This window comes from Megascapheus bottae, chromosome 1 (assembly GCF_031878675.1).
Source record: "Megascapheus bottae isolate mThoBot1 chromosome 1, mThoBot2.hap1, whole genome shotgun sequence".
NCBI classification, from domain to species: Eukaryota; Metazoa; Chordata; class Mammalia; order Rodentia; family Geomyidae; genus Megascapheus; species Megascapheus bottae.
The window spans coordinates 67,632,727-67,654,668 of record NC_143509.1 but is presented as its reverse complement, the minus strand read 5'-3'; the positions used below and the strand labels follow the sequence as shown (position 1 = coordinate 67,654,668).

At 37.8% G+C, this 21,942-nt stretch overlaps 1 protein-coding gene across 1 annotated transcript in view; it reads right to left on the bottom strand.

The window, feature by feature from the left end:
- The window catches only part of Morc1 (MORC family CW-type zinc finger 1), a 146,369-nt gene that overhangs the window by 32,947 nt on the left and 91,480 nt on the right, over positions 1–21,942 (bottom strand). The window contains exons 20-25 of the mRNA XM_090330932.1: positions 20,031–20,096; positions 16,434–16,670; positions 15,992–16,011; positions 13,505–13,544; positions 11,453–11,455; positions 10,322–10,426 (exon numbers count right to left, since the gene is read on the bottom strand). Coding sequence (XP_090187058.1) covers positions 10,322–10,426; positions 11,453–11,455; positions 13,505–13,544; positions 15,992–16,011; positions 16,434–16,670; positions 20,031–20,096 — 471 coding nt within the window. The remainder of the gene's footprint in view (positions 1–10,321; positions 10,427–11,452; positions 11,456–13,504; positions 13,545–15,991; positions 16,012–16,433; positions 16,671–20,030; positions 20,097–21,942) is intronic.

Here is a 21,942-nt window from a genome sequence, read left to right as displayed (position 1 = left end):
GAAATGCAAGGGGGAATTTAATAGAAAACTTCAGCCTTCACAGGATTGTTCAGGGCATTGCTTCACTAATAGTGCGACTATAGCAATATTTACCACGACATTGATTTTCCTGGCAAAGGTTGGTTGGCATATCTATAAGAGGTACAATAAAATAATTCCTATTTCCTTCCTATCTGGGATTAACTGGGACAAATCTGGAAGTGCTTGAGACAGAAAACGGGTCAGAATGTCAAGCATTCATTAAAAGAAAGCAGAACATGTGTATTGAGTACAGAAGACAGGAAATAATAGGAATTTCTAGAAGCCGAACCTAAAGCAACACTCTCTCATGGGAAGGGTTTGTGGTAAGGTTATGACCACAATCACATTCCTAGAGTGATGCTGGGCAGAAAATAAACGTGCTCAATTCCAGGATCTCAGAATTAATGCTCACCTGTGGTCCTGATGATTGTTATGGGAGTCTTAAGCTGATCAGATGACAAAAGCCATATGTTGAAAAAAAAAAAAAGTACATCGTCCAGGTGAAATTTTGCGTGGATACAGGGTGAAACTGGCTAAAGGGAAAATGGCTTAAACTGAGCGAGGGATCAGTGGAGACTAGTCTTAGAAATGTTTAATTGAGGAGGGAGGGAAATGGGGACAAAAACATGAAAAGGGATACCAATGTGTGAGAAGTAATGCACCTACTACCTGACAAATATAACTGTAATCCCTCTATACATTATCCCAACAAAAAAATAAATAAAATAATTTAAAGGGCAAAAAAGAAATGCTTAATTATATATAAATATACTTGTTTTTACACAGTATTATATTTCAACACATGTATACATATGTAATGATGAAATTATGACCGTTAGCATTTTAATATCCTTAAATATAATTATTCCTTTATATTGGGAGCCTTCAAACTCTTCTTTTCCCTTTGTTTTGACACATATTATTTGTTGTAGATTATTGATATACTGTGATATCATAAAACTTTATAACCACTTCTCCTCCAACTGTATTTGGTACTCATTATCTAACCCACCTCTGACCCTTACCCATTCGAATGACTGCCATCTCCCATTCTACTTCCATATGAGTAACATTTTAGCTTTCAAAAATAAGTATGGGTCAGGAGTGTGGCCTAGTGGTAGAATGTTTGCTTAAAACATGCACAAAGCCTTGGATTCAATTGCGTGGTACCATATACATAGGAAAAAACAGGAGTGATGCTTTGGCTCAAGTGGTAGAGTGCTACCCTTGAGAAAAGCCCAAGAACTGTGCCTACGTCCTGAGTTCAAGCCCCAGGACTGGGGAAAAATATGAGTATAGCTATGTTGTATTTTATTTTCTGAGCTTGGCTTATTCTACATAACACAATGTCTTCCAAATCCATCCATGATACTGAGAATGACAGGTAGTAGCTAAGTAGTATTCTGCTGTGTATGTACACTACAGGTTTACATGGGTTGATCTTTTAAAACTGATGCAAGGTTCTTGACTGGAGAAATATTCATAGAATCTTGGATACAATGTGTAATTGGAAATATAAACTGAAAATGCTTAATCAACAGAATATACAAAAGTATCTGAAGCCAGGCATGGTGGCTCATGCCTATAATACTAGCTTCTCAGAAGGCTGAAATCTGAGGATTGCAGTTCAAAGCCAGCCTAGATACTAAAGTCTGTAAGGCTCTTATCTCCAATTAACCACTAGAGAACCAGAAGTGGTGCTGTGGCTCAGGGTGTAAGGTGGTAGCCTTGAGCTGAAGAGCTCAGGGACAACACCCTGGTCCAGAGTTCAAGCCCCATGACCCACTCCCCCCTCAAAAAAAAAAAAGAAAGGAAGGAAAGAAGGAAGGAAGGAAGGAAGGAAGGAAGGAAGGAAGGAAGGAAGGAAGGAAAGGTACCTGAAGGCAGGAGCATACGCTGGGGTAGAGTTCTCACTTAGCGTGCATGAAGCCCTGGGTTCGATTCCTCAGTACCACAGACATAGAAAAAGCTGGAAGTAGTGCTGTGGCTCAAGTTGCTGAGTGCTAGCCTTGAGCAAAAAGTATCCAAGGACAGTACTCAGGCCCTAAGTTCAAGTCCCAGGACTGGAAAAAGGAAAAAAAATTGAAAATATATATGCTTGTGTCAAGCATTCATATATAATTCAACTGACCTGAGTGGAAGAGGAAGTTGAAACTGATATGAGGCAATTATTCATAAGATAAAGGAAGAAGTAATAATAGAAGACATTTAGAGAAGTTGTTGCCTAGATTAAAGGGCTGGGGATCAAGTAGGCCATCTTCTAGCAGTGTGACCATTAGTAATTTTTATTTTCACCTGTAAAACAGAGATGAGAATACTTGCCCATTTTTTGTTTTGTCTTTTTTTTGTTTTGAACTCGGGGTCTGGGTACTGGCCTTGGGCTTTCTCAGGGCTAGGACTCTATCCCCTTTGAGCCACAGCACCACTTCCAGCTTTTTTTCTGTATATTTGGTACTGAGGAATTGAACCAAGGGCTTTGTGTATGCTAGGTGAACACTCTACCACTAGATCACATTCTTGGCCTATTGCCCATCTTTTACGGAGGGGGGGGGGCAGTTATGGGGCTTGAACTCTGGCCTAGGCATTGTTACTGAGCTCTTCAGCTCAAGGCTACCACCCTACTATTGAGCCATAGGCCCATTTCCTATTTTTTAGTGATTAATTGGATATAAGAGTCTCAGGCTTTGCAGCTTTGTTTTGTATTGCCAGGGCTGGCTTTGAACCATGATCCTCAGATCTCAGCCTCCTGAGTAGCTAGGATTACTGTGCCCAGCTTTGCCCATCAGTTTTTAAGAAAATTAGATTAAATGATATGTGGGTAGTATAGTTCCTGAATTTCATCTTGGCCATACAGAAAGAGGAGAAACTACTTCTAGTAATTCTCAACCCCCCACCTCTCTCTCTCTCTTCCCCCCTCTCTCTCGCTCTCTTTCTCTCTCTCTCTCTCTCTCTCTCTCTCTCTCACACACACACACACACACACACACACACACACACACCACAGAGAGACACATGCACAACAATCTAAGAACAATTCAAAGATAATAAATGTGGAAGATACTAGTTACTTGAAGTGTTGGAGAGAACTGTAGCTGTACTAACAAGATTATAAAAAAATAACCAAAGGGGTTTGCAGAGATTTCCACTTCAAATATCTGAAAAGTCTAACTGGGAAGTTAACTAGCACAACCTGGTGAGTGGTTAAGACGTCTTTTTAGAAAGTACACAATTGGGCTAGGATTTTGGCCTAGTGGTTAAAGTGCTTGCCTAGCATGCATGAAGACCCAGGTTCGATTCCTTGGTACCACATACATAGAAAAAAGCCGGAAGTGGTGCTGAGGCTCAAGTGATAGAGCTCTAGCCTTGAGAAAGTCCAAGGACAGAGCTCAGGCCCTGAGCTCAAGCCCAGGATTGGCAAAAAAAAAAAAAGTACACAATTTATTTTCATGACATTTTATAATATCTGGAAAATGTCAAAATCTAGAATAAATCATATTAAGTGAAGTAAGGCAAGTTCAGAGAGACAAAGATGAGATCTAAAATGCACCCAGTACATAATAATTATACAGTACTCTAGGCATTCACACACAGTGAGAGCAAAGGAGTATATTCTTGGGAGAGGAAAAGGAAGGCACAATGCCTATATGCATCTGATCATGTAAAACAATATCTATTGACATGAACTCTAGGAAATGGAAATGAACGTTTTTTTTTCTCTTTTGCTGATTTTGTTTTCTCTTCTTATTCTGCTTGTTCTTTTTGTATGCCTTTCAGAGTGTAAGAGGAGGCACAAAAACAGAGGGACCAAAGGGTGAATAAATGCAGCAATGGTACCACTGAACAGTATGTGGAAAATGAACCATAAAACTTATAGATGGAGATGTAAGGGGAAAACTAAGAGAGAATAAGGGAAGTGGTGAGATTTACCAAAATGATACGTACTCTCTTTTAATTGTGAGGGTGATATATACAGGGGTTACCATTACATTCACGTGGTAATGAGTACATTACTTCTCCAACATTATTACACCTTTCGATGTTTTTCTCCCTCTTTCTTTCCCTCCACCCTCTCCCAAGTAAGAGATGTACTTTTTACCTGCTTATGTAACTGTAACCCCTCTATACATCACCTTAATAATAACAAAACATTTTTTTTTGCCAGTCCTGGGCTTGAGCTCAGGACCTGAGCACTGTCCTTGGACTTTCTCAAGGCTAGAGCTCTACCACTTGAGCCTCAGAACCACTTCCAGCTTTTTTCTATGTATGTGGTACCAAGAAATCAAACCCAGGCCTTCGTGCATGCTAGGCAAGCACTTTAACCACTAGGCCAAACTCCCAGCCCCAATAATAAAACATTTTAATAACTGAAAATTTCTGAAACTTTAATTGAATCTCAATTTGAAATTTTCTAAGTCATTTCAAGTCCTTATACTAAGAACATTCTTATTGCACAGACTTTGAAAATAAGTAGACTGCAATGACAAATAAAAGTGAAGAATAAATTAATACCAAAAAATGTAAAAATTCCAAGGAAATGACACCAACAATCTATCTGGCAGAAGGAACTGAAGATAAGACAAATGAGCCCAATACCACATGGATAATCTGGGAATGTGTTAAATGTAATGTGTTATGTAAAACAGGAACTAGGCACTAACAACCATCAGAAAATGAAGTTATCCCACTGGGGGAAGGAAAAAAAAAAACATAATTTTAACAACTAGCTTCAGCAGACCACAGTGTCTTAGAGTAAAATAATAGGAAGAAAATTCAATCAAGATTTGGGGGAGGGAGGAGTTGGAAGAATAGATTAAATTGGGTTTAAGACATAGCAGGGAATAGATTTATGAGAATGAATGACCTTATCTATGGCTGTAACTCTCAGCAATGGATCCTGAAAAGTAAGCAGTACTATCCCATACCAATGAAAGTTGTGTGACTGTAAGCACAAGACCCAGAGCTACCCAGCATTTGAAAGAAAAGGAAATACACTGCCCAAGTAAAGCAGTGAAGAAAAAAAAAAAAAAACCCAGACTGGTGGCTCATGTCTATAATCTAAATAATCAGGAGGTTGAGATTTGAGAATTGCAGTTCAAAGCCAGCCAGGACAGGAAAGTCCATGAGACTCAACTCCAATTAACCTCCAGAAAACGGGGCATGGAGCTGTGGCTCAAATGGTAGAGCACTAACCTTGAGCAAAAGAGTTCAGGGATAGCACTTAGGCCTGAGTTTAAGCCCCATGATGAAAGAGAGGGTGGGGAGGGAAGGAGGTGGGGAAGAAGGCAGGCAGGCAGACTGCTACTTATTATTAACTAGGCAAAAGAAAGTGTGCCAATCAGGATGAAGTTTTTTTCCAGGCCACATGAAACCAATGTAACTATGTATCACAGGAAGGCACTAAGTAAAGAATCCCTTTGGGGCTAGAGTTATATTAGTAACATTATCTGTGTCATCTCTTTTAGGAATCTGGTCACAGCAGGCTGTCTTAGGTGAAAACCTTGTAAGAGTTCAGATACCTATGTCAGTGGCAATTGTCAGGCTGTAATGGGCATAATAGGAGAGAATACATAGTTGAAGTCAGCCTGTGCTGTCCAGGTGAACAAAGCTGGATTTCCTTTTCCAATGACCAAAGTGGCAACCATCTTACAAGTTGAAATAATGTGAAATCATCCTTCTGAGATAGACTTTCTTTATGTGGTAAGCATACAATATTTCTGAGTCTATTATAAATGAAAACAAGGCCCTAGATCCCACACATAGTCAATTCATCAAAATAATGAATATCACCATTAGAATGGAAGAGGGACAAATAAAAGGAACGTCTCCTTCTCTGGCCATAAAAGAAATGCAAATCAAAGCAACTATGAGATTCCACCTCACTCCAGTTAGAATGACCATGATCAAGAAATCTAATAACAACAGATGCTGGTGGGATGCGGCCAGGAAGGATCACTACTACACTGTTGGTGGGAGTGTAAAGTCATTCAATCACTATGGAAAGTAGTATGGCAGTTCCTCAAAAGACTAAACATAGAACTTCCCTATGACCCAGCACTTCCACTTTGACATTTACCCAAACGTTCAGAAACAAGGACATACTAAAGCCACTAGCACAACAATGTTCATTGCAGTACTTTTTATCATAGTGAAGATATAGAACCAACCCAGATGCCCCATAGTCGATGATTGGATCAAGAAGATGTGGTATTTATACATAATGGAATTCTATGATATCATCAGAAAGAATGACATCACTCCCTTTGTAAGGAAATGAAAAAACTTGGAAAAAGTGAATTAAGCCAGACCCAAAGGAACATAGGCTCAATGGTTTCCCTCGTTTGTAATAATTAGTACACAGTTAGAACTTTCCTAGCAGAGGACTACAATTGCGCAAAACCTAGATACATAAGGCCATGTAGCTAAAAGAAAGGACTTCCAGGATATAGAAACAAGAGCTTTATATTGTGTGATTGTTGTTCTTAATGTACTATGTTATTTATCTTCTCTTTTGTTGTTCTTTGGTTAATCTCTTTTGTTACTGTATCTGACTTTGTTACCTGGCATATTGTATATATGTTTATTTGTTTACTTGAAATAGGAAAGGGAAGGGGGTTAAACAAGATAATTGGGAAGGGATTGAGGGAAGGAAATGGGCACAAAAACATGAGAAGGGGTATCATTATGTGAGAAGTAATGCACCTACTATCTGGCAAATGTAACTGTAACCCCTCTATACATTACAATTTTAAAAAGGAACATGTTCTGTTTTATAGCTATGTTTTCTTCCCTAAGTGATAACTTTTCTGCTCTACTGTTAATACTTATTGTTTTCCTTGCTTAAATTCAATAAGCACAGGGTAGGAATGAAACACAGTCACACACACACATACACACACACACACACACACACACACACACACAGTCACACACAGTCACACACAACTAGATATACCTGAAGACGAATGAGAGTGGGATGGAAATAGTTGTTTGTTGTTGTTGTTTTTTTAATTTCTAAGTTTGAGAAAAGTATAGACAGGTAAACATTCTACTTACTAGTTAAATTATTCCAACTACAGTCTTAAATTAATATGCATATAGATAAAACATTTATCCAAAAGAATCAGATACAAGTTTAAAATCAGATATCTTGGGCCAGGAGTTTGGCCTAGTGGTAGAGTGCTTGCCTAACATACATGAAGACCCAGGTTTGATTCCTTGGTACTAAATACATAGAAAGAACTGGAAGTGGGGCTGTGACTCAAGTGGTAGAGCCCAAGCCTTGAGAAAGCCCAAGGACAGTGCTTAGGTGATGAGCTCAAGCCCCAGGACTGGAAAAATAGACAAAGAGATATACTGCATAGGTCACAGAAACATAATTCCATACCCTATATCACAAACATACTGACAAGTTAGCATAAAACTTAAGAAGCATTACATACAAAGAGTAATGCTATTTTAATATATGTAGCCCAAATATTTCATGAAAAGCACTTAAAAGCCCTGTGTGAAGCTCAGAAAGATGACAACATAATAAAAAGTAGGAAAAAACACACCTAGACTTTGAAATCTCCACAAACAGATGACTAGTAACCAACTCAGGTAGAGCCAGGTCTCACTTTGCTTCCAAGTGGTAAGGAAAGGAGGCTGCAGTTTTGCCTCCCCGGCTAGTCTCAGATTAACATTTTGACCTTCTTCCTTTTGAAAACACTGGATGTAGCCTGGCGCGGTGGCCTATAATCCTAGCTACTCAGGAGGCTGTAATTTGATGATTAATGTTCAAAGCCAGCCCAGGCTCTAACGAATGTGAAACTCTTATTTCCAGTTAATCACTAGAAATTGGAAAGTGGGGCTGTGGCTCCAGGGGTAAGGTGGTAGCTTTGAGCTGAAGAGCTCAGGGACAGCATCCAGGCCCAGAGTTCAAGTCCCATAACCCACAAAATAGAGAAAAGAAAAGGAAAGACTGGATTATAGTCACTCTTTATTGTTCATATTATGCTGTTTTTCTGCTTCCATTCATAAATCACTTCTTGTCCTTTTCACCATTCCTTCAAATGGGTGGCTTCTTAACACAAGTAAAACTCAGGTGTTGGTCCGTGTGCAGGAGACATGGGCAAGTACATGGATGAAACCAGAATGGTCATGCATGGATCATGGTTGGAGATGAGAAATGTATAGCAGTGGTTGATAGAACTATCCTTGAAAACTTCCAGCAAATGAAATCTTCAGGCCAGGAGTTTGATCTAGTGGTAGAGTGCTTGCCTAGCCTTCATCAAGACCTGGGTTTGATTCACTGGTACCATATACATAGAAAAAGACAGAACTGGTGCTGTGGCTCGAGTGGTAACACTCCAGTCTTGAAAAAAAAAAAAAAGCACAGTGCTGAGTTCAAGCCCCAGGACTAGCACAATAAAATAAAATCTTTATAGTTGAATGCTGGTGACTCATGTCTGTAATTCTAACTATATGAGAGGCTAAGTTCTGAGATCACAATTCAAAGCCAACCTGGATAAGAAATTCAATGAGAATCCTATCTTTAATTAACCAAAAAAAAATTCCTGTAGTGGCTCAAGTGGTAGAGCAACAGCCCTGAGCAAAATAAAAATGAAGCGACAACACCTAGGCTTTGAGTTCAAGTGATGGTACTGGCCCCCAATTTTTTTTTTGCCAGTCCTGGGCTTGGGCTGAGGGCCTGAGCACTGTCCCTGGATTTTCTCAAGGCTAGGGCTCTACCACTTGAGTCATAGCACCACTTCTGGCTTTTTGCTACGTATGTGGTACCGAGGAATTGAACCAGGGTCTTCGTGCATGCTAGGCAAGCACTCTACCACTAGGCCAAACTCCTGGCCCATGACCCAAAATTTTAAAAGGTTTTTTAAAAATTAAGAAAAATTTTAAAATTAAAATAAATACAATATAAAATAAAGTAATAAAATAAATCTTCATGACAGTGTTATCATGTGCCCTGTAACCATGGTGTTTTGCTGAAGGGCACATAAAGTCAGAAGAAATAATATGCTCTACATTTAAACATGACCCATAGTTGTTAGTTGACATTTTGGGGCATACTACTTAAGTATACGTACAATGGCCAGATCTCTCCTAAGAACTCTCATTTACCTTATCATGCCACAAGTAACATTTCTCCAAGGTACTGTAGCTTTTCTAATGTAGGTTCAGGTTTACCCATAACCTTCATGGTAATCAAGGTAAAAAGAAAACTATAATAAGAAAAATGGATGTGCTGATTTTTTTAAAATAGATTTTAGCCATGTGAGGTGGCTCACGCCTATAATCCAAGCTACTCAGGAGGCTGAGATCTGAGGATCGAGGTGCAAAGCCAACCCAGGCACAAAAGGACCTGAGACTCTTATCTGCAATTAACTTCTAGAAAGTGGGGCTTGGTTCAAGGGTAGGGTAGTAGCCTTGAGCTGAAGAGCTCAGGGACGGCACATGAACCCAGGGGTAGGGCAGTAGCTTTGAGTTGAAGAGCTTTAGGACAGCACCCAGGCAAAATTCATGCCCCATGATCCACAAAAAAAAAAAAAAAAGGATTTTTCCCTGACCTTAAATTTTAACATTGAAATGAGCTTTCATTGCATATTATTATCATTCAAATGATACTTCTAAGATGGCTTCCCAGATGAACGTCAGTCTTTGAATCAAATTTGTCTAAATACCAAGTTTTTTTTTACCACTTAGCAAAGTCAAAGTGATTCTAGTAGTCAAAAACAAATAGCTATTTAATGTCAACATTAGGTTAAAATCTGGACATATTTCATAGAGTAAATATGTTTCTCCCAGCAACACTTTGGGTGGTATCCTAATTTAAGTCAGTTCAAATTTCCACTGTAGGGATGGGAATATAATTCAGGGACAAGGAACTTGCCTACATGCAGAAAGTCCTGGGTTTAATTCCACAAAACAAAACAACATACAAATGAACATTATACCTTCTAGTGAAAGTGTGTATTATAAATTTCAGAGAGAGTCATACAATATGATATTAGATTGGGATATGACCTTGAAATTTTACACAATATTTTTATACATTCACGTGTCCATTAAAGGTCTCAACTTGACAACTGGAAAGGGTTGTGGACTAGTAGCTAGTTCTATTTTTACTAGTTTTTTAGTCTTATGTAAGTAACAGCTAACTTTTATAAAATCTCTTACTGTTTCCCCAAACGAGGTGATTTAATATGTGTTTCAGCTAGTTTAAGACACCTGCTGAATCTCTTTAATCCTTACAAATGTGAACAAAAAAATCTTAAGGTGTCAATAGGAAATATGTTTATCTCACCATGATGACATCTTGATTGCTGTTGCTGGATTCAATATCAACCAATACTTGACCTTCTTGTGTGAGGTTGAGACACTGCCCCCTTTTCGTTGCCCAGAGAGAGACCTACAGTGGCATGTTAAAAAGCAAGTATAGAAAGATCAGTAGCAGTCAATGTGTATCACATTAAACCACCTTCATTCATTATTCTACTGTCCCTACAATTGGTGAAATAATACAGGGAAGTGCTAATTTCTGAGCCATGCTCTCAACAAATATATCATTTGTTAGTGTGTGGTATTTACAATGGGGAGGCATGAATGTAATTCCAGAATTTGAGAGGCTGAGGCAGGAGGATCCTGAGACCAGTCTGGGCTACAGAGTACATTCCAAGGTAATCTTGGCTATCCAGTGAAACACTATCTTGGAGTGGGGGATGATTTGCATAAGCATATGTAAAGATTAACTATTAATACACATTAAAAAATGCCACAAGATGTCAGGCAGTGGTGGCTCATGCCTGTAATCCTAGCTACTCAGGAGGTTGAAATCTGAGGATCACAGTTCAAAGCCAATCTGGGTTGAAGAAAGCCCATGAGACTCTTATCCGCAATAAACTACTAAGAAAAAGCTGGAAGTAGTGCTGTGGCTCCAGTGGTAGAGCACTACCCTTGAGCACAAAGAGGCTTAGAGACAGTGCCCAGGTCCTGCTAAAAGGGAAAAAAAAATGCCATAAGACAAATTAAGTATGACTGACTTGCATGAACAATGGAGCTCAAAGGTGATTTTAGAGGCCTGTAGTATTCACAGAAATCTGCATGAATTTTAATAGTTTGCAAAAGTCTGCATGAATGAATAGTTTGCAAACCTCTGCATGAATTACTATCCATATTCTAAATAAATAATGGTTTATATGAATATGTGCATACACAGATACTTCTAGGGAATATAAGACACGATTTCAAAGAACCTTCTGATATTATTACTAATGAAAATTACACATACCTATTATTACATGGAAGGTATAGTCACTTTTTTACATTTACAATATTTCTTTCTACTTGAAAAGGTTAAAAACACTTCAATGACAAGCTTCAGTGGTTTCTGATTTCAATTTGGCTCTGGTATTTTTAAAAGATTTCCTTTCATTACTTGCTTGGCTCTTGGTGACAGAAACACCCTTTCTGTTCTTGACCCCAAATGTCCCATGCTCTCAGAATAATCTATCCTTGAGACTGTGGCACCTGCAACTTTCTTCTAACCAATAGAATCTAACAAAAGTGATGGAATGGCATGTCAGTCTCACTGCACTTTATTTTGTGAAACTGAATCTTAGGTGATTTAGCAGTAAAAGACTCACCCACCAGCAAAGAGCCATGCTGTGGACCACCTAGGAAAAGGGTCATATGACAAGGTATTACAAATGGCCAAAGCTAGTGAGAGAAGTTACAAGGAAATGGTTTCTACCAGCAACCAGGTGAGCAAGAAGAGGATCTTAAACTGCAAAAAGAAATTCAATCCTGCCAACATCCTGTGCTTTATAGAATCCTAAGAAGAGGATTCAACTAAACTCTGATCAGTCTCCTGACCTGGAGTAATGTGAGAAAACAATTGTATGTTGTTCTAAGCTTCAAAAAATTAAAAAAAAAATCAGTTTTCTAGGAGGAACAATAAGGGCTTAAAACTTATATGAATAAAGACAAATGTACTTCATGAAAACTCAAATTCCAGACCCATTTTTATCAAGCATGTGAAGCATATAAGATTTCTTCAAAGCAGATATGCTTGGGAGAGTAGTCTCTAGAGTTCTTTAGATATATTATATCATCTGCAAATAGGGATAGTTTGACTTTTTCCTTTCCTCTTCAATGGATCCTTTTTATGTCTTTCTCTCATTTTGCTCTAGCTAGAAATTCCAGTACTACATTGAAAAGGAGTACAGAAAAATATACTTCCTCATCTTGTTCCTGATTTTAGAAGAAATAGCTTGTTTTTCCATGATTAGTATATCAACTCTAGGCTTATACAGTTTATTATATTGAGGTACCTTGCTTCTGTTCTATCTTCTCCAGAGCTTTTATCATGAAAGGAAGATTTTTCAGGGGCATTTTCTGCATTTGTTGAGATGATCATGTGATTCTTGCTCTTAATTCTGTTAATTTCCTGTATTATGCTTATTGATTTATGTATATCAAATTATCCTTGCATTCCTGAGATAAAATCAACCGAAGGCTTTTCTTAGGTATTTTTGTGTGCGTGTGTGTGTGTGTGTGTGTGTGTGTGTGTGTGTGTGTGTATGTGTGTTTATTTTTTTTTCCAATCCTGGGGCTTGAACTCAGGGCCTGGGCACTGTCCTTGAACACTTTTTGCTCAAGGCTAGCACTCTGCCACTTGAGCCACAGCACCACTTTTGGCTTATTCTCTATATGTGGTACCAAGCAATTGAACTCAGGTCTGCATGCATGCTAGGCTATCACTCTACCACTAGGCTATGCTCCTGGTCCTTCTTATGTATTCTTATATACGGGTCAAATGATTGTAAGATATGATCCTACTATTCTTCCATACTCAACCAAAGCAATGCCATCTTAGAAAATAAAATAAATAAAGTCCAGGCACATTACTGATGCTCTCCTGTTGTTTCCTGTTGCTTTTAGATAAATGAAAATGTGCTTCTCAAGGCCTATGGAGCTGTGTGGTGATCACTCCCTACACCTCTCACCCCACAGCCATTCTCTATCACTCTATTCTCCTACAGCTGTCCTCTTGAAACAACTTATACCCACCCTTGTATCCCTCTTTTTTTTTTTTTTTTTGCCAGTCCTGGGGCCTGAATTCAGGGCCTGTGCACTGTCTTGGGCTTTCTCAAGGCTAGCGCTTCACCACTTGAGTCATAACACCACTTCTGAATTTTTCTGTGTATCTGGTACCATGGAATCAAACCCAGGGCTTGAGGCAGGCCAGGAGGCCATGCTCCTGACCCCGCCTGCAGCCCTCTTTAGCAAATGATGTACAATACTTGCAAATGTATTACCTCTCATTTTATCAATTGAATCATAAAAGCTTATGAATCTTTTTTTCTGGAAAGTCATCCCATCCTACCAGCCATAGTTAAATACCCCCATCAGAAGCTTATGAATGAATTACTGTTCATAAAAAAGACCTGCCACAGAGGCAGGCAAGGGATGTATCTGCAGTCCCCGCTGAAGTGGGAAGCAGGCCCTCTGTAACACGGCAAAACCATCTCAAAACAAAACAAGAAATAAAAAACTATTGTGGCTGCAATGTAAATTTATCTATGAAATGACTCTAGACTGAATATCTCTGCTTCCTATTACTAGGCTTTAACTTTCATGAGGGAAGAAACTATATATGGTTTTGTGCACGAGTGAACATTTGTAGCTTGAGAATGGTACATATGATTTTGCATATGTATGTGGATGCACTTACATATTGTACATATGTCTGCTAACATACATTCATGTACCTATAAATCTACAAAAGTCGGTATGAATGTATATATGAATGCATATATGTGTGCATACTCATGTAGCTTTACACTCATGCACACACACACACACACACACACACACACACACATATATATATATACATTCATAAAGTCTAAATATGTTATTTTAATACCTGGACACACTATCAACTTCTCAATCTATTCTATGTTTTAAGAGTATACAACATAATTACACAGTAAATGAACAAATCACAAATCTTGAAATCGCATACCTAATATATTCATCAAACATCCAGTGTTTGGAGATATGACTATAAAGTAATAAAATCTTGCCAGGTGCTGGTGTCTCATGCTTATAATCCTAGCTACTGAGGAAGCTGAGATCTGAAGATCATGGTTCAAAGCTAGCCTGGTCAAGAAAGCCCAAGATACTCTTATCTCCAATAAACTACTCAGAAAAAAAACAAAAGTGGTGTTATGACTCAAGGCTAGTGGTAGAGCACTAGCCTTGAGCAAAAGAAACTCAGTGCCAAGGCCCAGGGTTCAAGTTTCGGGACTGGCAAAAAAAAAAAGCAACGGAATCTCTTTATTAGAAATACTTGCTGCTTTGAACACGGAAGTGTTACATAAATGCCCTTTGCAATATGAAATATTACTTTTAAATATGAAACAATTAAAAATGACAAAAAACATAAAGTTGTATAGATGATAAACATTCTATGTGCTTATATCGTCTCGGGAAAAGATTGGGGATGAAAAATTTACAATTATAAGAAAACTGTCTTCAGCTACTTTATGATGATGAGCTACCTAAAAGTGCAATGAAAAGAAGCTTCTTTAAAGAATAAAGATTTTCACTAAAGAATTTCAGAAAGAACCTGTATAAAATTTGCCAAAAAATATTACAAAGAAAGGTATGAGAGCTTTCAATAAAGTGACTATTGTTCAAAATAATTCCTTTTGACATATAATGTGAAGCTAATTAAAAGGACCTCCAGGATAGTGAAACAAAAGCCATATAATGAATGATTGTTGTCCTTAATGTACTATGTTGTCTCTCATCTCCTTTGCTGTCCCTTGTTATCTCATATTGGTATAGTATCTCACTTTGTTATCTAATATATTGAATTTATTTGTATTTGGATATTTGAAATTTGATAGGGAAGGGGGGAAAACCAAGACGGGTGGGGGGTGTGGGGGGGGAGGGAAATGGGTACCAAGACATGTGAAAGGGTATCAATGTATGTGAATTAACGCACCTTCTATCTGGCAAATATCATGTAACCCTTTTACTAATTACAATAAAAAATTAAAAAAAATAATTCCTTTTGTATGAACTATGCCTTCAATAATTTAGCACCCACCATTTAATACAGTGTCTTAACAGAGAACAAACTCAGCAGGTATTAGCTGATCATGTGAGTTTATACAGCAGTTCATTTGAATATCTGCCTCACTGGCTCATATCCACTTTTTTTTTTTGCCAGTCCTGGGGCTTGAACTCAGGGCCTGAGCACTGTCTTTGGACTTTCTCAAGGCTAGAGCTCAACCACTTGAGTCACAGTACCACTTCCAGTTTTTTTCTATATATGTGGTACCAAAGAATTGAACCTGGGTCTTCGTGCATGCTAGACAAGCATTCTACCACTAGCCCAAACTCCTGGCCTCATATCCACCTTTTAAGTGTGGTTTTAATTTGTGACAATGTTTAAAAGGCCTTAAAGGTCAAATCTGGTGAGCCAGGTAGATAATATAAACCATCAGTTTTGACTTACAAAAGGATATAAAATGGAAGTTAATGAAATAATGTGTATAAACACTCAGCACTAAATCTGAGACAGGAACACTCATTCAACTGTAGGGATTTTATTGTTGTAATAATTATAAATGGAATATTAAGACAAAAAGGAATTAAATTGTTGATATGGTATGACTGATTTAAAAGAAACAGATACATGAAGATATGGGAGTAGTACAATTATTAAAAAGAATCTGAAAACTCAGACTGGATCCTACTTTTCCAGAACCTTGATGATAGGGCTAACAACCTATGTATACTTTATTTAACAAAGCACTTTTTTCTATAAAGTCCTAAATACAAAATTCTAAAGATTAGAGGTTCATCCTATGGGGACATTTTTCTCTAAAAAATAGATTTAAACCATTTTCCCATCCAGGACTTTTTTTAAGGGTTCCTCACTTGTGTGAGTTCTGCAGACACTGTGCTGATATTCACAATCTAATTTTTTTTCCAGTCCTGGGCCTTGAACTCAGGGCCTGAGCACTGTCCTTGGGCTAGTGGTAGGCTAGAGCTCTACTACTTGAGCCACAGCATCACTTCCGGCTTTTTTTTTCTATGTGTGGGGTACCCAGGAATTGAACCTGGGTCTTCGTGCATGCTAGGCAAGCACTCTACCACTAGGCCAAACTTCCGGCCCCACAATCCAATTTTTCATTAAAAAAAAAAAGAATAAAGAGAAGGGAGGAAAAAAATAGATATTGGGATTCTGTCCAGGAAACACAGATTGCAATGTACATCCTATAATTAGAGTGCTTCAAAAATGTGAAAATGAACCAAAACCTTTACTGAATGCTATTTCCAGGACAAGTACATTATTGCACATTTTGTGAATAAGAGAAAAAGTAAAAGAAAAATAGTACCTGGGATCTCTGAGCTAGTTTGACGTTTTCTGGCAGAGCTGCTGCATCTCTCTGCTGTTGGGGTTTGCAAATAGATTCCTTCATTATCTTAGTTTTGGGAACATATTCTCTGTAAGTATCTCCACCTTCTGGATTTCTTTTTTGGTCTTTCTGGTTGACTGAAAACTCAAGGGAGGAACGATATCCATGCTTCAAGTTGTCACTTGCAATCCTAAGTATCTGAGTTTGGGTGATTTCCTTAGAGAACAAAAATCAATGTTATGTTTGGTAGCCAGATAATTGGAAACAGATGACTATTTCCCGCATCACATTGCATTAGGTCATATTTCTTGCTGCTACCAAAAAACTTAAAACTCAAAAGCTTCCTATACCAACTTTAGTAACTATGTACTGCTATCATGGCTCATGAGAAGAAGTCTGATTTCAAAACAGAATCAAGTGGTCTAACTTTGCTACAGGCTACACTTCCATAGAATTATCACCACACATTTCCCTTGTACTATTTGTGAATTATAAAAAGAAGCCTGAGTTTGAATACAGAGACCCCATTTTATTTCACCCTTTGATTCACCGGAGTCCAAGTCCTCATCACTGCCCTCATTCCACTTCCTACTTCCTGCCTCTCGCTTCCTGCTAATTCGACCAATGAAAGACATTTGTTCTGGAAGAGCTACAGCACATGTATCTCCCTGTTGACTGTCATCTAGAAATAAAACACAACTAGCAGAAGGTGAAGACTTCAGGGTAGAGCATAAGTGACAGACATGTTGGTATTCCTAAGCATGTCTGTCCCCTGCTGCCCCAACACCACCAGCCAACGAATCCTCTCTTCAACAGTGCTTGGGCTCCTAAGATCTGCTTGGTTTCCACCTTCCTTCACACACCCCACTATTACTTGATAAAGTCTTATCACAGTCATCTGTAGACAGAACCTGAAGGCATGAGATTATCTTACTATTACTACTATTATAGAGGCTTTATAACAACACTTACAACGTATTTCCCAGGGTAGGTTACTTGTAAGTGATTTCTGCTGCTTTCCACCCCAGACAATTTCAGATGCTGGTAAAAACTGAGTATAAATAAAAAGGATAAATCCAGAGCCTGGTTCTGAAATTCAGTTAGGTAAACTCCTATTAAAGGAGAAAGTTTTCATATACATTACACAAATGAACACATGGGTCATTTTCCTTCTGATAGTATATATTATATTGGAGCAGCATGGAGAGGATTTTTCTGGGTTAAATTTCTCATATTCCATAATCCTTAATTTATTGTGTATACCATATATACTATATATGTGTGTGTGTGTGTGTGCACATGCTTGTGTGTGCACATGCTTGTGTGTGCATGTATTTGTATATAATAGGGTCTTTAAACAATTCATAAAATAATAAAGGAGGGAATTTAATTATGAGACCATTGCTAGTTCCAAGCTCTCATGGAGTGAATGCACCCCTGATTCTTTCCTAGAGAAGAAGATACAAGTAAAGAAAACACAAACTACAAATACACTCTGGAAACAAATGGTTCAGTATTTAAAGTGAGTATTGCAGAAGTGCCAAAGGCATACAATGTATTATTTACATCTCTGTTAAGAAAAATGAATAATTAATATTGTAAAGAGGTTTCTACATATCTGTATGGGTCTGATATAACTGAGAAGTGCAGGATCTGGGGGTATTCAAAGAAAAACAAAAGGTTCAAAAAGAGGCTCCTTGGCAGGGAGTTTGGCCTAGTGGTAGAGTGCTAGCCTAGCATGCATGAAGCCCTGGGTTTGATTCTTCAGTACTACATACACAGAAAAAGCCAGAAGTGGTGCAATGGATCAAGTGCTAGCCTTGAGAGAAAGCCCAAGGACAGTGCCCAGGTCCTGAGTTCAAGCCCCAGGATTGAAAAAAAATAGTCTTGTCTAACCTCTGAATTTTATATTCTAGTAGATATATGAAAAATATAATGTTGCATGACATTTAACAAGCATTAAAAACTATAAGAATTATATAAATGTATTTAGAAAAATATATACAGATATACAGAAATATATATTATATAAATGTTTATATGTATGTATACAATACATACATTCAGAAAAATAAACATATATAGATGTATATATAGGGTCAATATTTCTCATAGAAAGTATCAGAATAAAATAACTTAAAATGTCTTAAATTGACATCCTGCCTGAGTTGTAAGATAGCAAATTATTTTCATTTATAAATAATTTTTATTGTGATTAATAGAAGGGTTACATTATATTCACCAGATAGAAAGTACATAACTTCATAAACAATGATACCCTTTCTCATGACATGGTCCCCATTTCCCTCCCACCCTCCCCCCGCTTATCTTGATTCCCCCCCTTTCCTATCCAATTTCAAATAACCAATTAAGCACATCAGATAACAAGGTGAAACATTGTAACAATATGAGATAACCAAGGGATGGCAAAAGAGATGAGCAATAATAGTACATTAAGGACCACAGTCACTCATACATGGCTTTTGTTTCCTTATCCTGGAGGTCCGTACATTTAGTGTGGTCCCATTTGGCCTAATGTCTCTAGATTTTGTTCTATTGTAAATCTCTTATAGGAAAGCCCAAGGTTTCTACTGATTATGATAAATGAGGGAGACTATTGGGCCTATGTTCCTTTGAGTCTGGCTTACTTCACTTAATATGATTTTTTCTAAGTCTTTCCATTTCCTAACAAATGGGGCGATGTCATTCTTTCTGACAGCAGCATAGAATTCCATTGTGTATAAATACCACATCTTGTTGATCCACTCATCAACTGAGGGACATCTGGGTTGGTTCCATATCTTTGCTATGGTAAATAGTGCAGCAATGAACATCATTGTGCTAGTGGATTTAGTATGTCCTTGTTTCTGGACGGTTGGGTAAATGCCAAGTAGTGGAATTGCTGGGTCACAGGGGAGCTCTATATTTAGTCTTTTGAGGAACTGTCATACTGCTTTCCATAGTGGTTGAATGAGTTTGTACTCCCACCAAGAGCTGGCCACATCCCCTCCAGCATCTGTTGTTATTAGTTTTCTTGATCCTGGCTATTCTAACTGGAGTGAGGTGGAATCTTAGAGTTGTTAAGTCCTTTACATTCTTAGTCAAGATAATTCCTAGGTACTTTATTTTCTTTGAGGCTATTGCAAAAGGAGTTGGATAGCAAATTATTTTAATTTTGTATTTTTCCTAAATTTTCCCTAATCAGAATACATCAATCTATGGAGGAAACATTAACAAGTAAGATTTCTTTTTCTTTCTTCTTTTTGCCAGTTCTGGGGCTTGAACTCAGGACCTAAACACTATCCTTGGGCTTTCTCAAGACTAGTGCTCTGTCACTTGATCCACAGCATTACTTCCAGCTTTTTCTGTTTATATAGTACCGAGGACTCAAACTCAGGACTTTGTGCATGCTAGGCGAACACTCTATCACTAAGCTACACTCCCGGTCCCAAGTAAGATTTATTATTGGTAAACTTCTAGAACCTCATAAATCATGGAAATCACTAGTTCTTGTTAAGCTTGGCTTTCATAAGAAACACACATGACACAAACAATTAATCTATTTTAATTGCTCGCCTTAGGAGCTGAAAAGAGCAAGGTGGCTGCAGTTCCTGTGACCTTACTTGATGAGATAAGTTGAGGCTTTCAGGGGAAAAAATATTACAATAAACTTAAGTAAACATAATGTTTTCCTGGCATATTTCAGCAATTCAGTATTATATATACAAATAGCTAATGTTTACACATTGTTTTTTAATCTGTCAATATAACTCAGTTTACTAGTTCTAGTAACTGATTGCAGGTGCAATCAGTTTGTGAATTTCATTAGCTATAAAGAATGGAATGTTCAACTTCATCTGCCATGAAACTGCTTTTCTCTCTGTTTATTTCCTACACTGTCTCTGAAGTGCTAAGAATTAGTCTTCTTGTCTCATTCCCTCATACAAAGGAAGAATATTTAGTCTTTACCAATAACAATGACCTTGAGAATGGTGCCACTGTCTCATGCCTGTAATCCCAGCTACTCAGAAGTCTAAGATCTAAGAAACAACTGGGTAGACATGTCTGTGAAATTCCTATCTCCAATTAGCCACCAAAAAGCCAGAAGTGAAACTGTGGCTTAAACAGTAGGGTGCTAGAATTGAACGAAAACCTCCAGGACAACATCCAGGTTCTGAGTTCAAGCCCAATGATTGACACCAAAACAGAATGCCTTTTGTCATAAGATTTTTGTAGATCTTTTGAGGGTATGTAATGAAGAAAATCTTTCCTGATTTTTAAGAATGTTTATTCAAATTATTCACAGCAGTTTTTGCCAGAATATTTTCCTACTTTTCTCTAATGGAGTTTTTTCAGTTTTTAAATTATTTTGTACAAGGGGTTTCAATTCAATATACTAATTTGTGGGTATAATGTATCTCAATCAATGTTATCATGTCAACCATTCTTCCATTTCTCCTTTGTGATGTCTCCTTTGTATCTTATATAATTTTTATTAGATTTTTTTCCTTTTTTTAGTGTATCTTATTTAAATGTTACACTTGAGGGTTTTTTCTTAAACACAACATCATAAGAGTTGAGTTTTCCAAGACTAATCTGTCAGAACTTTCCACTGGAAGGGGTCAGAAGGAAATTAAATGCCAGGGCAATTCTTAAAAACAAAACATAACTAAACAAACAAAAAGCAAAGCCTCTCTTCTTATCTGTACAAAAACAAAACAAAAAAAGCATTGCTTTTACATGTGTGACTCAATAATTTTGAAACTGGGTTTTTTAAGATTCCAGGCTCACAAAGTTCAGGGATTCAGATCTGACCACTTACCCAATAAACAGACATGGTAGGGCCATGAGTGTAGTGTAGCCTAGTGGAACAGTGCCTGTCTAGCATGCACAAAGCCTGGGTTCAATTCCTTGGTACCACATACTCAGAAAAGGCTAGAAGTGGCTCTGTGGCTTAAGTAGCAGAACACTAGCCTTGAACAAAAAGTATCCAAGGACAGTGCCCAGGCCCTGAGTTCAAGCCCCAGGAGTGACAAATAAACAAACAAACAAACAAGAAAGACATGGTATAGAACATAGAAAGGAAATTTATTACATGACAGCCATGGGAAGACAGCGCATTAGCCCATCTTAGGCTAGTCTTCAGAGGAACAGAGATGGGCCTTGGCTAAATAAAAAGAAGTGGGATGGGAGAAGGAAGATGAGAAAGGTACACAGTTTAAAAATTCCAGCCAGATTTACTCAATTGTCCAGAAACAAGGACATACTAAATCCACCAGCACAACGATGTTCATTGCCGCACTATTTACCATAGCAAAGATATAGAACCAACCTAGATGTCCCTCAGTTGATGAATAGATCAACAAGATGTGGTATTTGTACACAATGGAATTCTATGCTGCTGTCAGAAAGAATGACATCGACCCATTTGTTAGGAAATGGAAAGACTTAGAAAAAATCATATTAAGTGAAGTAAGCCAGACTCAAA